Genomic DNA, 13,298 nt, shown 5'->3' on the forward strand with positions numbered 1-13,298 from the left:
GCATCTTGTCTAAAGCATCTTGTGCATGGGGAAGATATGCGCAGCAGTGAAACCTTCAAGGACAGCTCCCCTTTCTTTATGAATGCTCTTATTGTTAATTCCCAAAACAAAAGTGAGCTGTTCCTCGTTTTCCTGGCTGCATGGATGTCACCCCCCCTCCTCCTCCTCCTCCTCCGCCTTCTTACCAGAAGGAGCCCTGCTGGCCCGGGGCCCCTCCAGGAGCCACTGCAGTGAGCTATTTATGGTCTCCACAGGAACAAGGTCCCGCCTCTCTGGAGACATTTTCATATACCATGTTAGACGCCTCTCCTCCTCTCGCTTTTTCCTCCTCTGCTTGTACACCTATGGAGGATGCTTTCCGCCCCCGGGGGCCTCCTCTTCCTGCTCTCCCATTGGCCCCCGATGAGCCTCTGCCGCGGTGACGTCAGGCCCCGCCGCCCCTGCAGCGCTGAATGGACCGAGCAGCCTGTCTGATTCACTCCAAAACAGCTCGGCACGGCACGGCACGGACAACATCCCGGGAATAGAGGCATAACAGGGATAGAGGCTTGACGGGGGACAGCGAGGACAGACAGCCTGCAGAGAGGAAGGAGAGAGGCCTCATCATCAGCAGCATCATACTTTTGTTTCTCTCCAGAAGACAGGACGGGGGAGTGCGCCCACCGTGTTGCGGGTGTATGTGCGTGCGTTTGTCTCCCGGTTTGGATCACGATGATGCAAAGTGCGGCGGTCCTACCGACAGAGAGTCCTGTAAAGAGTTTACCGGAGATTCTCGGAGTGCCACTGCAACGTAAGACATTTTTTACCCTCCTTTTTTTGGTGTCGATTATCAGTGTGGAAAGCGACTGGCGGGTGCAACCTGTCCTGCAGGGTTTGGCTGTAAGGGAGAGGGGGGTTCAGTTTCAGTAACTCGGCCGAGGATGAGGATGAAGAGAGGAGGCTGAACCTCTCTGTCTTAGACTGTCACGTACAGGCCAATGATGTGTCATGCTGCTTATATTTCAACGAGCATAGACGTCTTAAATAATACTAATTATTGGCCTCAGAGCCAAGCAAAGACCATCCCGCATGTCCATGAATCTTTGCAGCCTCGCCGGGCTCTGCAATAGGCTGCAACACTCACAGTGCAAAGGATGGCACTTAGGATGAAATAATAATTCTCTTATTTAAAAAAAACAGCTTTTAATATTCCAATTTGGCCTCAAACTTTGCTGCATCCCCTGTCAGGTTGCTGGGCTCACAGTGAGCCTTCAGAGGCAGCTGTTAATTTGTAAACGAGCCTGCATGGTCAAGAGATCAGACGCAGTTGTCATCACCCATCAGACAAACACACACTGACTTTGATTGACACGCATTACTGGGTCAAATCAACGCCTCATGCGTTTTATTTAGTCGATTTCGCCTCTGATACAAGGCCTATATTTCTGTTTTTATTTTTTGCAATTAAGAATGATATAAATAATTCGGCCACTATTTAACAGATATTCATCACAGTTATTCTGCAGCATCCCATTGTAGTTTCTACCTTTAAGCATCAAAGGCGAGAATTACCTTACATCTGTTCGTCCCGGCGTGTTAATCTGTCCCAGGCCCTTCATAATCTGATCGTGCAATCAAGATAGCAGTGCAATGGGATACATCTCTGCTCTGACCTAATTATTCAGAGGCGAGGTGCTCAAATGTACAGATGGACCTACTCTAATAGGCTAAAAACAAAAACAAAATTTGATAACACAGGGAGATAATTAATAGAGTGCTCCCTGGTTTCAAAACACTCATAATAAAATGTGTTGTAGCTCTGAATATTTAAGTTAATGGCCTCTAAATTACCCCAAAAATACAGAATAATTGTTTAATTTGTGGCACATTGCTGTTTAGTGTAACAAAAATACAGGTGGTGCCATTTGGAGTTCCTCGCAGCCTGTTCAGCAAAGTATTTAAATGAAAAGGAGACTATATGTGCTCGGCTTATGCTCTTTAATTTTATAAATCGAGGCAGATTAAAAGATTGGATAAGGATCCTGCCACTCAGCCCCCTGCGGTACCAGCATTCATCCTGGATTTAAACCTGGATTATTCCAGGAATAAAAGCAACAGAGAATTTATCTAAACATTTATTCTACACCGTGGACAGAGTGCTCTGCTGACTCAGGGCAATTACACCCAAACTTTAACCTGCAGGCTATTAGTCTGGGATATAAAGTGTTTACCTCACGTTTAATTACCACAAATCATTCGACAATTGAAAGTATGAGAGGCTGCCAGAGTGCACTTATTCTTATAAGAGGAGGGGAGAGGGAAAAAAACCCTGTTAAAGCAGTTTGGAGTTCTCTGAAAATGCGTTTCACTTCTTGTGTGTGGGATGATGGAGGCGATGAGACTGGATGGTAGGAGTGAATTGAAGGAGTGGAGTGGTGGCAACTGATACTGAGATATGAAGACCTCCTGGACACACGAGGTTTACTCTCTCTCTCTCTCTCTCTCTCTCTCTCTCTCTCATACACACACACACACAGGAGCTGGACAGTGGACCCTCTGCCAAGATCGTGCTGCTGTCCTTTCAGCACCACTTCTCTCGGTCCCGCTCAGCTTCATCCACCCCACCACTTATCTCCAGATATTTAAAACGACTCTAATTTCTCCTCACATAAAAAACAAGATCAGTGCACTTCTTTCCAAATATATATTTCTATTATCCATGTGCGAATTGACTCACTATCAAGGTGGGAAAAGGCCAGTGCAGCCGATGGTCCTGTGTCTGTGTCTGTGCAGGAATGTTGCTCTATTTACTGTGTGCATCGCTTGGGCCGGATATTTTCTGCAACATGCATCCCTCCCTCCTCCCTCAGAAAAACGACACCTAATCAAAAATATTAATATGCTTTTTCCACTGATTTAAACATATTTAATTTTAGCCACAAATGCCTCAAATTAAAGCTGCAAAAATGCACAAAAAATGCAAAAACACACATTTTAAATATATAAAACGCGTGTCCACATCCTGTGCAGGCTGCTCAGACCTCCATGTTGCATTAACCGGGAGCTTTGTGTGTTTCTTTGCAGACTGTGTGCTGTGATGAGATTAAGGCGGTTATTGTTAGATGATGTTTTGTCTCGACAGTAAACAGCCTCGCCGCCGCAGCTGTTTATAGCTGCTGGGTGTTTTCTGACGTTTGCTCTGTCCATTTCTCCTCCATATTGATTTTTCATTATCGGATATCATGTGGATGTTTGACTAAGTGAAGCCGCGAGAGACAATTTAGTAAATATAAATGCACTGCCATTTACAGAATAATTAAAGATGATTAAAGGTTGTTTTTTAGATGATGGGAGGAGGCCTTTTTCATGATATAAATCTCTGTTAAATAATTATCTGTTAAAGGATGCCTTTAATTATGTTTAAAGACACTTAAATTTCTTTAAAATGGTAGCAGTATATTAATAGACTAAATTAAGGTATCTGGTTGTGAGGGTTCAGCTTTGAGAGGAAATGTGTATTTTGTTAAATACATATTCGACTGGTTCATGAATTAAATTTCTTTTTTTGTAATTTACTGTAGTAGATAATTAATGCCGCTGCAGAATTATGTGAAGGAAGGTTAGATATTGTATGGTCCCTGTTTCTGTAGATGTGCACATGTGGTCTGCTGCTGCATCCCAGATGTGTTTTTCTCGTCTCGTCTTTTTGTGAATCTCGCCTTGACCCCAACATATAGCTCCTATAAAACCATCTAGAAAAATAACCAGGCTTCAGAGGTACAGAATTGTGTAACAAAATCAATAATGATAAAAAATAAATTAAGAAAATGTCATTAAAAATAAATATCTCTGCACTGCTGGGAAACAGCTCCGAGTTCAGCACCTTGGACAGTGACGGACACTTTTTACAAAGCGCTTTAAATACAAAGGTTAGCAGACAATTTTATTTATTTTTTCAAATATAACATCCTTTGTTATTAAAGACAAAAAACACCTAATTAATAACACGATTTATAAGGATTAAAAATAAGAAAGCAGCGAGACAAAAGTGGGTCAAAAATATAATAAAAATAACATTCAAAAAACAAATAGGACCAAGATTTTTTAAAAAAAATGCATCACAAGGTTATATGATAACCTTGTGATGCATTTATTTTAAATTCTTGGTCCTTTTATTAATTAAAATTAAAATTACATCATCTAAATTAAAATATTAGACTGATAAAAGCTTTTGAAATTGCATCTTGTATCTTTGAATATCATATAATTTAATACAACTAATAATATAAATGTATCACTTGACATATTGTGAGGACTGAGCTGCAGGTTGGGACATGATGGAGGGAAAACTCACTTGTTTTAATGCGCAAATTCAGATTTAAATTCATGTAAGCGTTAATGAAACTGTTGTTATTTTACTGTTTAATAACGCGTGCATTAAAGCATTTATTTCTGTGGATATCATGGGTTGCTCACCTTTGTCTTTATTAACTGTCTATATTCACTGTCTATGTGTGTGTTTTGTTGTTTCCCCCGCAGAGATCCCTCAGTGTGCCGGCTGTAGTCAGCACATCCTGGACAAGTTCATCCTGAAGGTGCTGGACAGACACTGGCACTCCAAGTGCCTCAAGTGCGCCGACTGTCAGACTCCGCTGGCGGACAAATGTTTCTCCCGGGCAGGAAGCGTCTACTGCAAAGAGGATTTTTTCAAGTCAGTGTCTTTTATTATTTGACTTTGTTACTCACGTTTATATGTCTTCATAATTAAGCTAACGTTCAGCTCTCTGAAATAATTAGCTGGTTTCTTGGCCTGAACTGTGACCGGAAATACGACTAACGTCAACAAGATGAAATTCAAACAAGCTAACGTTAGCTTAGTTGCATCAACGGAAAGTTACATTTTGGTTATTTTTACCACTAATAAATGTGACTGTATACCGTAAAACTGATTCTGAGGGAATAAGTCTTTAATTAATTTGTCTATATTTGATATTTACTTTCATATGACTTCATAATTAAGCTAAATAATTAGCTGGTTTCTTGACCTGAACTGTGACGGAAATACGACTAACATCAACAGGATGAAATTCAAACAAGCTAACATTAGCTTAGTTGCACCGACGGAAAGTTACATTTTGGTCATTTTTTCCAGTAATTAATGTGACTGTATACTGTGTAACTGAGGGAGATAAGTCTTTAATTAATTTGTCTATATTCGATATCTACAAAATAACCTACTGGTTTATATTTTATCTGGTATAAAATCAAACTAGCAACATTAGCTTAAATCGTTAGCCTACTTGCGTGCTATTAGCATGTTAGCATTACCCCTTTAGCTTACATCTTTTTTTTTTTTTTTTAGGAATTTAAACAGTTACCTTTTAAAATTTTTTTTTTTAGAAAAGCATGCTTTATTATAATGAAAGAAGATGTATTTTTTAAATTGTTTTTACAGTAAGGTTTTATCTCTAAGTGCATTTTATTATTTATTATAAAATTATAAACCATAATATCCAGCATTTTTTTCTCAATATTTTGATATGGTATGGCATTAATCATAATTTTTCAAATAGTATTTATTTTTCCCTTTTTATTAAAATACAATTGTTATGGTCTGGATTTAATTACTTTTTAATTTTATTTTTTTCTAATCGTTAAAATGATTTTGTATTAAACAGCTATCATTTTCTGATATAAAATGATACCATTAGTAAGCTCAAGGCAACTCAGTGGACTATTTGCTGATTTATTTCAGAACTGACAAATATGTTGATGCAGATAATATTCATATGTATTCATAATTTCCATTTTTACTGACCGTTTCATACTGCTGACATAATGAGAGAAACAAAAATATCAATACGAGAACTCAAAAACTCCTTTTCTCCTTTTTCACTCTCTTCTTTCTTTCTTTCTTTCTTTCTAACGATAGGATTTCTGAGGCATTACAGAAGAAAATTGAGTTTGACTTTTATCAAAAACAGGATCAGCAGATCCAAGCTTTTTACTAAATCATGTTTGAAAGGTTTTAATGCTCAAAGCTTGAATGAAACCTAAAGAGCTCTGGAGTCTTAACTGAGAGCTAACTGTATTAGCCGACCCCGGGGGACGGCAGGGAGACGTTTGCATGTTCAAACTGTGGCAAGGGACACGTGTGACTGGAGAACATGCACATACATAAACACAGAGATACACACATGTGTAAACGCACAGATTCAGTGGTGTATGCTTCCCGGTAGTGATTTGGAGGCTTCACCTTGCTCTTTTTTATTTCTGTGGGTTGGTTGTGTGATTTAAAGCCTCTCCTGAGTCAGTGTTTTATTGGTTCTCCTCAGGGTGTGTTTACTGTGAGCACCCCTCCTCCTCCTCTTCCTCTTTTTCCTCTTCTTCCTCTTCCTTCACCTCCTCCTCCTCCTTAGCTTTCAGGACTTCATCTGCAAACACATAAACATGCAAACATGCACACACACACTCACACAGGCGTGCACACGCCACACAGTGCATTGATCGTCTCCATCCATCAACCTGCGGACAGGTCTATCGTTAACAGAAATGCATTCCAGTGCTGATTTTTCTCTCCACAACAGCTGGAGCTTCTATTAATACAGACACTGTGCCATCATTCTTGGCTGCAGTTGAAGAAATATCTGTCTGGCATGTGAAATTTTAATCTAGGTTGGTCTCGCTATCTCCACCAGCCTGTAAAGTGGGCATAAATAGGAGAGGGATGTCAGTCTACCCTGCTGGTGTTTTGCATTTAATGTTCTAATGGCAGCTCTCTTCTTCATGTTTTCCTGCAGGCGTTTTGGAACAAAATGTGCATCATGCCAACAGGGGATCCCTCCGACGCAGGTTGTGCGGAAGGCACAGGACTTTGTGTATCACCTGCACTGCTTCGCCTGCATCATGTGCAGCCGGCAACTGGCCACCGGGGACGAGTTTTACCTCATGGAGGATGGGAGGCTGGTGTGCAAGGTGGATTATGAGACTGCAAAACAAAACGGTAGGTTGGGATGCATCCAAAATATTAACATCAGCTAAAATCCAGTCAACTGAAAGGAAAAATACAGGCTGAAACTTTACTTAAAAAGATTTTTTTTAAATCAGAATCACAGCAGAGGATGTGACAGATGAAGCTATGTACATTGTGTAATGCAGTGACTGTGGATCTATGTTGTTTGTCGTCTGGGTGTGTATGCTGTCTCTTTCCCTCCCTCTCCTCTGAGATTTCCATGCATCTCTGATTGATTATGTAAAGTGAAACTATGCTCTTATATGGTGGGGCCCCAATAACTACATTCCTCTGGCACTCGGGCTGTGTAGATTTATGTCCTCTGCTGTGGGAGTGGGACAGATGCACAAGGACAATAATACACTTCCATACATGACCATTCACTTCATTTAACGCGCATACACTCCACGCAAAGGCCGAGGGGCACCGGCTGTTAAGGCAACGTGATGAATGTAAGAAGAAGTCACTCACACTTGTAATGATGTTTTCAGATGATTCAGAGGCGGGGACCAAGCGACCGAGGACCACCATCACGGCCAAGCAGCTAGAGACCCTCAAAAGTGCCTACAAAAACTCGCCGAAGCCGGCACGCCATGTCAGAGAGCAGCTGTCCTCGGAGACGGGGCTGGACATGAGAGTAGTGCAGGTAGAGGATTTTGTCTATTGTCCATATTCCTGCAAAAGGCTCTCTGTTATCTGCAACGTCGACAAAAAGCAGTAGCAAAAAGACAACATCATGTCACTCTGATTATTTTTAATAATTATCACAAATGTGTTTGCCCCATACGACCTGACTACAAGCTGAGCTCCTTAGGTAGCTACTTAATGTTCATTATAAAAACAGATCATGTAAAACCAGCATACAGGCCTTTATTATCAGACTTTGAAGCTAAAAAGACTTCATTTTATTTAAAAGATGAACAAAGACACGATAAAACACATCTTAATGATATCTCAAACTTAATATTTTTTATTTTACTCTATGGTCAGCTTTAACATTTCTTTCAACGATATTTTCTTTTTCTGTTTATTTAATATTCTGTTGTGAATATTTTTGCACCACTATTTTGAACAGTGTTTTTTGAAGTTTATTTAGATGAGAATCAGGAAATTATTTTAGAGGTGGTTATGTATTCCACCATGTATTCCAATGTGTTCACAACTATTTTGTGTCAAACTAAATGGTTTTAAGATTTGAAGATCAGAAAAATGTTGAATAATTCCAATTTAATGACAAAAAAAAAAAATTCATGATGATTTTATCAGTTTTTATTTTCACTTAATGATCCAAGGTCAAGGTCGAAGCACATGGGGAGTTTGCGCCTTTTAAGTTGCAGCACCCAAACATTTTAAGTGTTGCCTTTCTATATTATTGTCCTTTTGACTTTTAAACTGGCCTTTGTTTTTCTATTGTGATGTGTATATGTTTTTTGCTATTTATTGATGGTACAGCACTGTACAACTCTTGTTGTTTTTAAAAGTGTTTTATAACTAAATTGGGATTGGACTGGATTTTGGATAACGATAATTGTTATTATCTGTGTCAGGTGTGGTTCCAGAACCGACGAGCAAAGGAAAAGCGCCTGAAGAAAGATGCAGGTCGACATCGCTGGACTCAGTTTTACAAAAGTGTTAAACGCAGCAGAGGAGGAACTAAAGTAGAGAAGGAAAGCTCGGCCGACGACGCAGGACTCAGTGACAGTGAACTCAGCTTCAGAGGTACGTGTTGTGTGGAAAACTTTAACTGAGTCCATATCTGTAATTACTAAAGAGAGAGATTCCTGAAAGGGAGTTGTCAGTCATGCTGTTGTGTTAATGGGATCAAGGGAGCCTACAAGCTGCTAAATGATACGGTGCAGCAGCACATGAATGTGTCTTTGTGGCAGTTCATTTGTTTTCTTGCATTGTTTGGTGCACGGTGTCAGGAAAATCCAAAATGGCATTCTCATTTCGCATTCCCCTCACACGTCCCCGCAGTCGCTGACGCATCCTCCTGTTTCCGTTTGTCGCCATGATGGAGCTTATTGCAAAAGAGAGAGGCTTCTTAGTGGGATGCAAACGACATTTTAGACATCCCTGTGTTATTTAATGTCCGCAAAACCCGTTTTGGGTAGTCATAAAAGTCTTCAAGCCACTTTTAAAAAGAAGGCCATTTTTATGAGAAATGAAAACATGGTGACAGAAACTCTATAAAGCATGTGAAGCTTTTAGTCAATTAGAGAGAAAGCGCTCTGGGGCATTGTTGTTATTGAAGCGGCTCGGGGGAGGGATTGATATGGAAACAAATATTTTGTGCTGCAGTAATTGCACACATACAGACCTCCTTTGTTCGAGAAGAAAGTGAAGCACATCCTTTCTCACCAACAAAACTCAAACGCTTGTCAGATACTTAGCAGTGGCTCAGCAGTCCACTTACTGTACCTGTGAAATTCACATAATGTTTCCACAATAAATCTCACTCATAAAAGCACTTAACTGTATTGAAATATAACAACTATATAATGCTCTTGCAGTCAACAGCTCTGTTGAAGTGTTAAAGTTTTTACGCCCCTCATGCTAAGTGATGGTATCTCCTCTACAGACGACCAGGTCCTGTCAGATCTCGGCCACACCAACGGGCTTTACGGGAGTGTCGGTGATGTGACCAACAGTGCAGTTCTGAACGGCGGCTTCTCTGTCGACGCAGCAGGACAACCCTACCACGACATCCGAGCAGGAAGCCCCTACGGTCTCCCTCAGTCGCCCTCCTCCATCGCCTCTCTGCCCGGCCACACCCCTCTCCTCAACAATCTGGGCTTCAGCATGGACAGTCTGGTGGCGCAGGGCGGGCCGGGCGGCGTGGGACAGGCTCTGAGGGCCATGGCAGGGGGCCCCACCTCAGACCTCTCCACAGGCAGCAGTACGGGATACCCCGACTTCCCCACCAGCCCTGCGTCATGGCTGGACGAGATGGACCATTCCCAATTTTGAATCTAGAACACGACAGAAGATCGCTGTGGGGATAAAACAGACTCACAAGGCTTTTTACATTTCTTTCTTTCACCCTCCAAGACTGGTACGTTTTGTGACTTTGGGTGAAGAGGAGAAGGAAGAGAAGAAATGTGTGACTCCCTCAGCAGTCGTGACGGTGAGAAAACAACCGGGTCCAGATGTGTAGTTCGGACAAAAGCAGTGAAGAACACCTCCACACCGCTGAATGTTCAAAATCAACACTGTATCATACAATTTTTGGTATCACCTGACTTTATTTTGTTCTTTCACTCTGAGAATGAGACTCGGTGGATTAATGCTCACAGGGGAGGTGATACTGTCGCCCCCAAAATAAACCATCCCTGTCTAACAGCTACAACAATAGGGCTACAATCTAGGTCAAAGTCCCTATGAGACCCAGGAGGCACCTGCATGCTTCTGATTCATGATGAGTAGGACTGCTGTCTGGCCATATCAAAGCCTTTTACATTGGCGATGCACTTTACTCTCCTCTTCTTTTTCTACACACATGGACAGGAATGCAGAGAGAGGACGAGAGAGAAAAAGAGGAGAGACATATGCACAAGGCAAAAACACAGTGTTTCATTGGGAGAGAAATTTACAAGAACAGTGGCACAAGTGTGAATTTTGAACCATGCTGATGTTTTTTAAATGTATTGCTGAAGCTTACAAGTTATTAGGAAGTAGATGGCCGTTGGTCTGTCTGTCCGTCTGTCCGTAGAAACCGATGTCTCCTCTGTTTGAATGAGGGCGAACTCTGTTTGCTACACAGCAGGTCTCTCTTCTATATTTATAGGTGCTTGACTTGTTCTTGTCTGTGTAAAAGCTGCCTGAGAGCGGACGTCCGTCAGTATTAAATGATCTGTTTCCAGACTCGCCAGGCATCAAAGCTCAAGTGTTGGAGGACAGTCAAGAAGTTTAGGGTTCTGGAGAAATTTGACTCAAGTTAATATATCACACGTCTAAATTATTATTAATTTATTTTTTTGAATGCACAGATGTAAGACGAGCGGATGTCCATTAATAAGATATGCAGATTCCTTTGCAGATGTTATAAATTAGATGGTTATGCAACATTAATTTGACATTCAAAACACCAACAAGTATTAGCAGGAGTAAAAAGTCCCTTTGTGTTGGCTCCCCCTGTTTCCTCAGTCTGCTCCAGGCTTCTCTTGGTAATCTACTCAGTCCAGCAGAGCTCTAGCTTTGCCTGCTATCAACCTACTTACTGACCCCAGATGTGTTGTCAATCTGTTCTCCCTCTGCCTGGCCTCCATGTCAGAGGGATTACCACAGAGCCCCCCACTATCACCCTACTGTCGCTTCAGTGCTGGCATGACTGCTGGGCTGATATGTTTCTTACAGTTCAGGCCACATCAGCTTAAAGCCCCCCCCCCCCCCCCCCCCCACACACACACACACACGACAACTGACACAGGAGACTGATTCACAAAAAAGTCTCATGAAATACAAACTTTCTTTCAGCTGTAATGGCAAAAAATAGTTTGCTTTGACCTGTTGAGCATGTCAGAACCAGTAGCTATTCTATTAAAAACATCCTCATTCTTATTTCTGAAGAAAAGAAATCTTATATATGTGGTCACCTTTTCATGAAGAATTGCCAAGTCCTTTTTTTAACCAGAGCATCCTATAGAGTGGCGCAGGAATGAAGCCTAAAACCTGGAAATGACTTAGCATTTTTGCACTCCTGCTTTCTTCTCTTCTGTCTCGAAGCCAGTGGTTTTTCAAATGGGTTTTTGGTTAGTTGCCTAAAATAAGGTCTGTGGTTACAACAAGCTTAAGAGACTTTCACGTTTTGTTCAACGACATAAAATGCATCAGTAAATATCCCACTCTTGAATTTTGAAGCCTTTAGGTGTCCTAAAAAGAGGTGGCTGAATGAGACTAGAAAACGTCATCATGCGAAATGTGGTTTTAAAGCCTCGTTGTGGTGGTGACCTTAAGTCATGCGTCTACAATAGCTTTTGACTTCTGGCGATCGCATTTATGCTTCAAAACTCATAGAAGTGGTGTTGATTTGTTAAGATTATCTTGCTGAACAAGACGTGTAAATCTTAAACTTTTGTTTGCCATAGAGGTTATTTTCTGCAATGATCCTGAATTCATTGGAAAAATACCATAGGCATTTTGATGACGGAATTAGGGTGACACTAACTTTCATGTCGGCCTACTAAAAAAACAAAACATCATCCCTGCAGCACTCTATTTAAGAGCCAGAAAAACCAACAAACAGGAAGTAACACCATTAAGAAAATCGGGGTAGCACTTTGGACTACAGCCTGCAGACTGCAGCGTAATGATCTAGGAAATACATGATATCAATGAAATACTTATTGTATAGCTATACTGGGATTAAAACAACGGTACAGGGCAAGATGACAATAGGTTTGGGGATTAAAGGGGTTTGGAAAAAAAGAAGGTAACAGTGTTGATAGTTCAGTGACATTATGTTGCGGCATAATAATTTATTTTAAAAGTTATTGCTGTTTCTTGGGAACCAAACAACAGTTTTTCATGACCAAGCTAAGTCCTTTCTATACTCCGCCCTAACTACAAATTATTCCCAGTATTCTCCCCTTCTACATACCAGTAGATACCCAGTGTTTCACTGGTAGCCTACTTCATATCTATAAACTGTGAGATTTGCGGGCTGTAATCTGAAGTGTTCAGTCAATCATCCACAAACACATTATACCACTACAGTTTTGTTACATCTGTGTTGCCTCAGAAGTTTGCATCTTAATTGTTGTAAATTTTGTACAGTTTGAAAACGTGTTGATCGTCTTGTTTCATGATCGCTATTTATTATTATTGCCATGTGTCTTTGAAAAAGATGTAAAAGAGAGCACTGAATTTATTCATTTATGCCTTCTGTGTAATGGTATGAACCGTGTACAGTCAAATCTATATGAGGAAAATAAAGCTGAATTGTCTTTGGGTTATCTGCGAGTGCGTTTCTCTTTAACCGACCGGGCTGGCCTGCGGTGATGAATGTGAGAGTTAAGATTTTCAGCTAAACTTTGTTTTCGATATATCAAAAGAAAAATATGTGCTGTAGGTGTTTTTATTATTTTTGCCTTATCTAAACGCTCTTAGGGCGAGTTAACCCGCAAATTCATTTACCCATTGAGAGCATTTACCACACACTTAGGCCTCTATTCAATTGTGGAGATCCATTTAGTACCACCAGCAGACAGTGGTCAGTCAGTTAACAGTGATTGATGCTGCTTTCCTCTCTCGCTCTCGGGGTGGGGGGGTGACAAGAAAGATACATGAAGAGAGAGGGAGACTGAGA

General features: G+C 40.9%; 1 protein-coding gene across 1 annotated transcript; it reads left to right on the forward strand.

The window, feature by feature from the left end:
• Positions 1-484: 484 nt before the first annotated feature.
• On the forward strand, positions 485-12,945 carry lhx4 (LIM homeobox 4). The gene is made up of 6 exons (XM_033620925.2): positions 485-790; positions 4,519-4,690; positions 6,780-6,982; positions 7,483-7,637; positions 8,539-8,710; positions 9,573-12,945. Exons 1-6 carry the CDS (start codon positions 712-714, stop codon positions 9,959-9,961), a joined length of 1,170 nt encoding a protein of 389 aa, XP_033476816.1. The 5' UTR covers positions 485-711; the 3' UTR covers positions 9,962-12,945.
• The last annotated feature ends 353 nt before the right edge of the window (positions 12,946-13,298 follow it).

This window comes from Epinephelus lanceolatus, chromosome 6 (genome assembly GCF_041903045.1).
Source record: "Epinephelus lanceolatus isolate andai-2023 chromosome 6, ASM4190304v1, whole genome shotgun sequence".
Lineage (NCBI taxonomy): Eukaryota > Metazoa > Chordata > Actinopteri > Perciformes > Serranidae > Epinephelus > Epinephelus lanceolatus.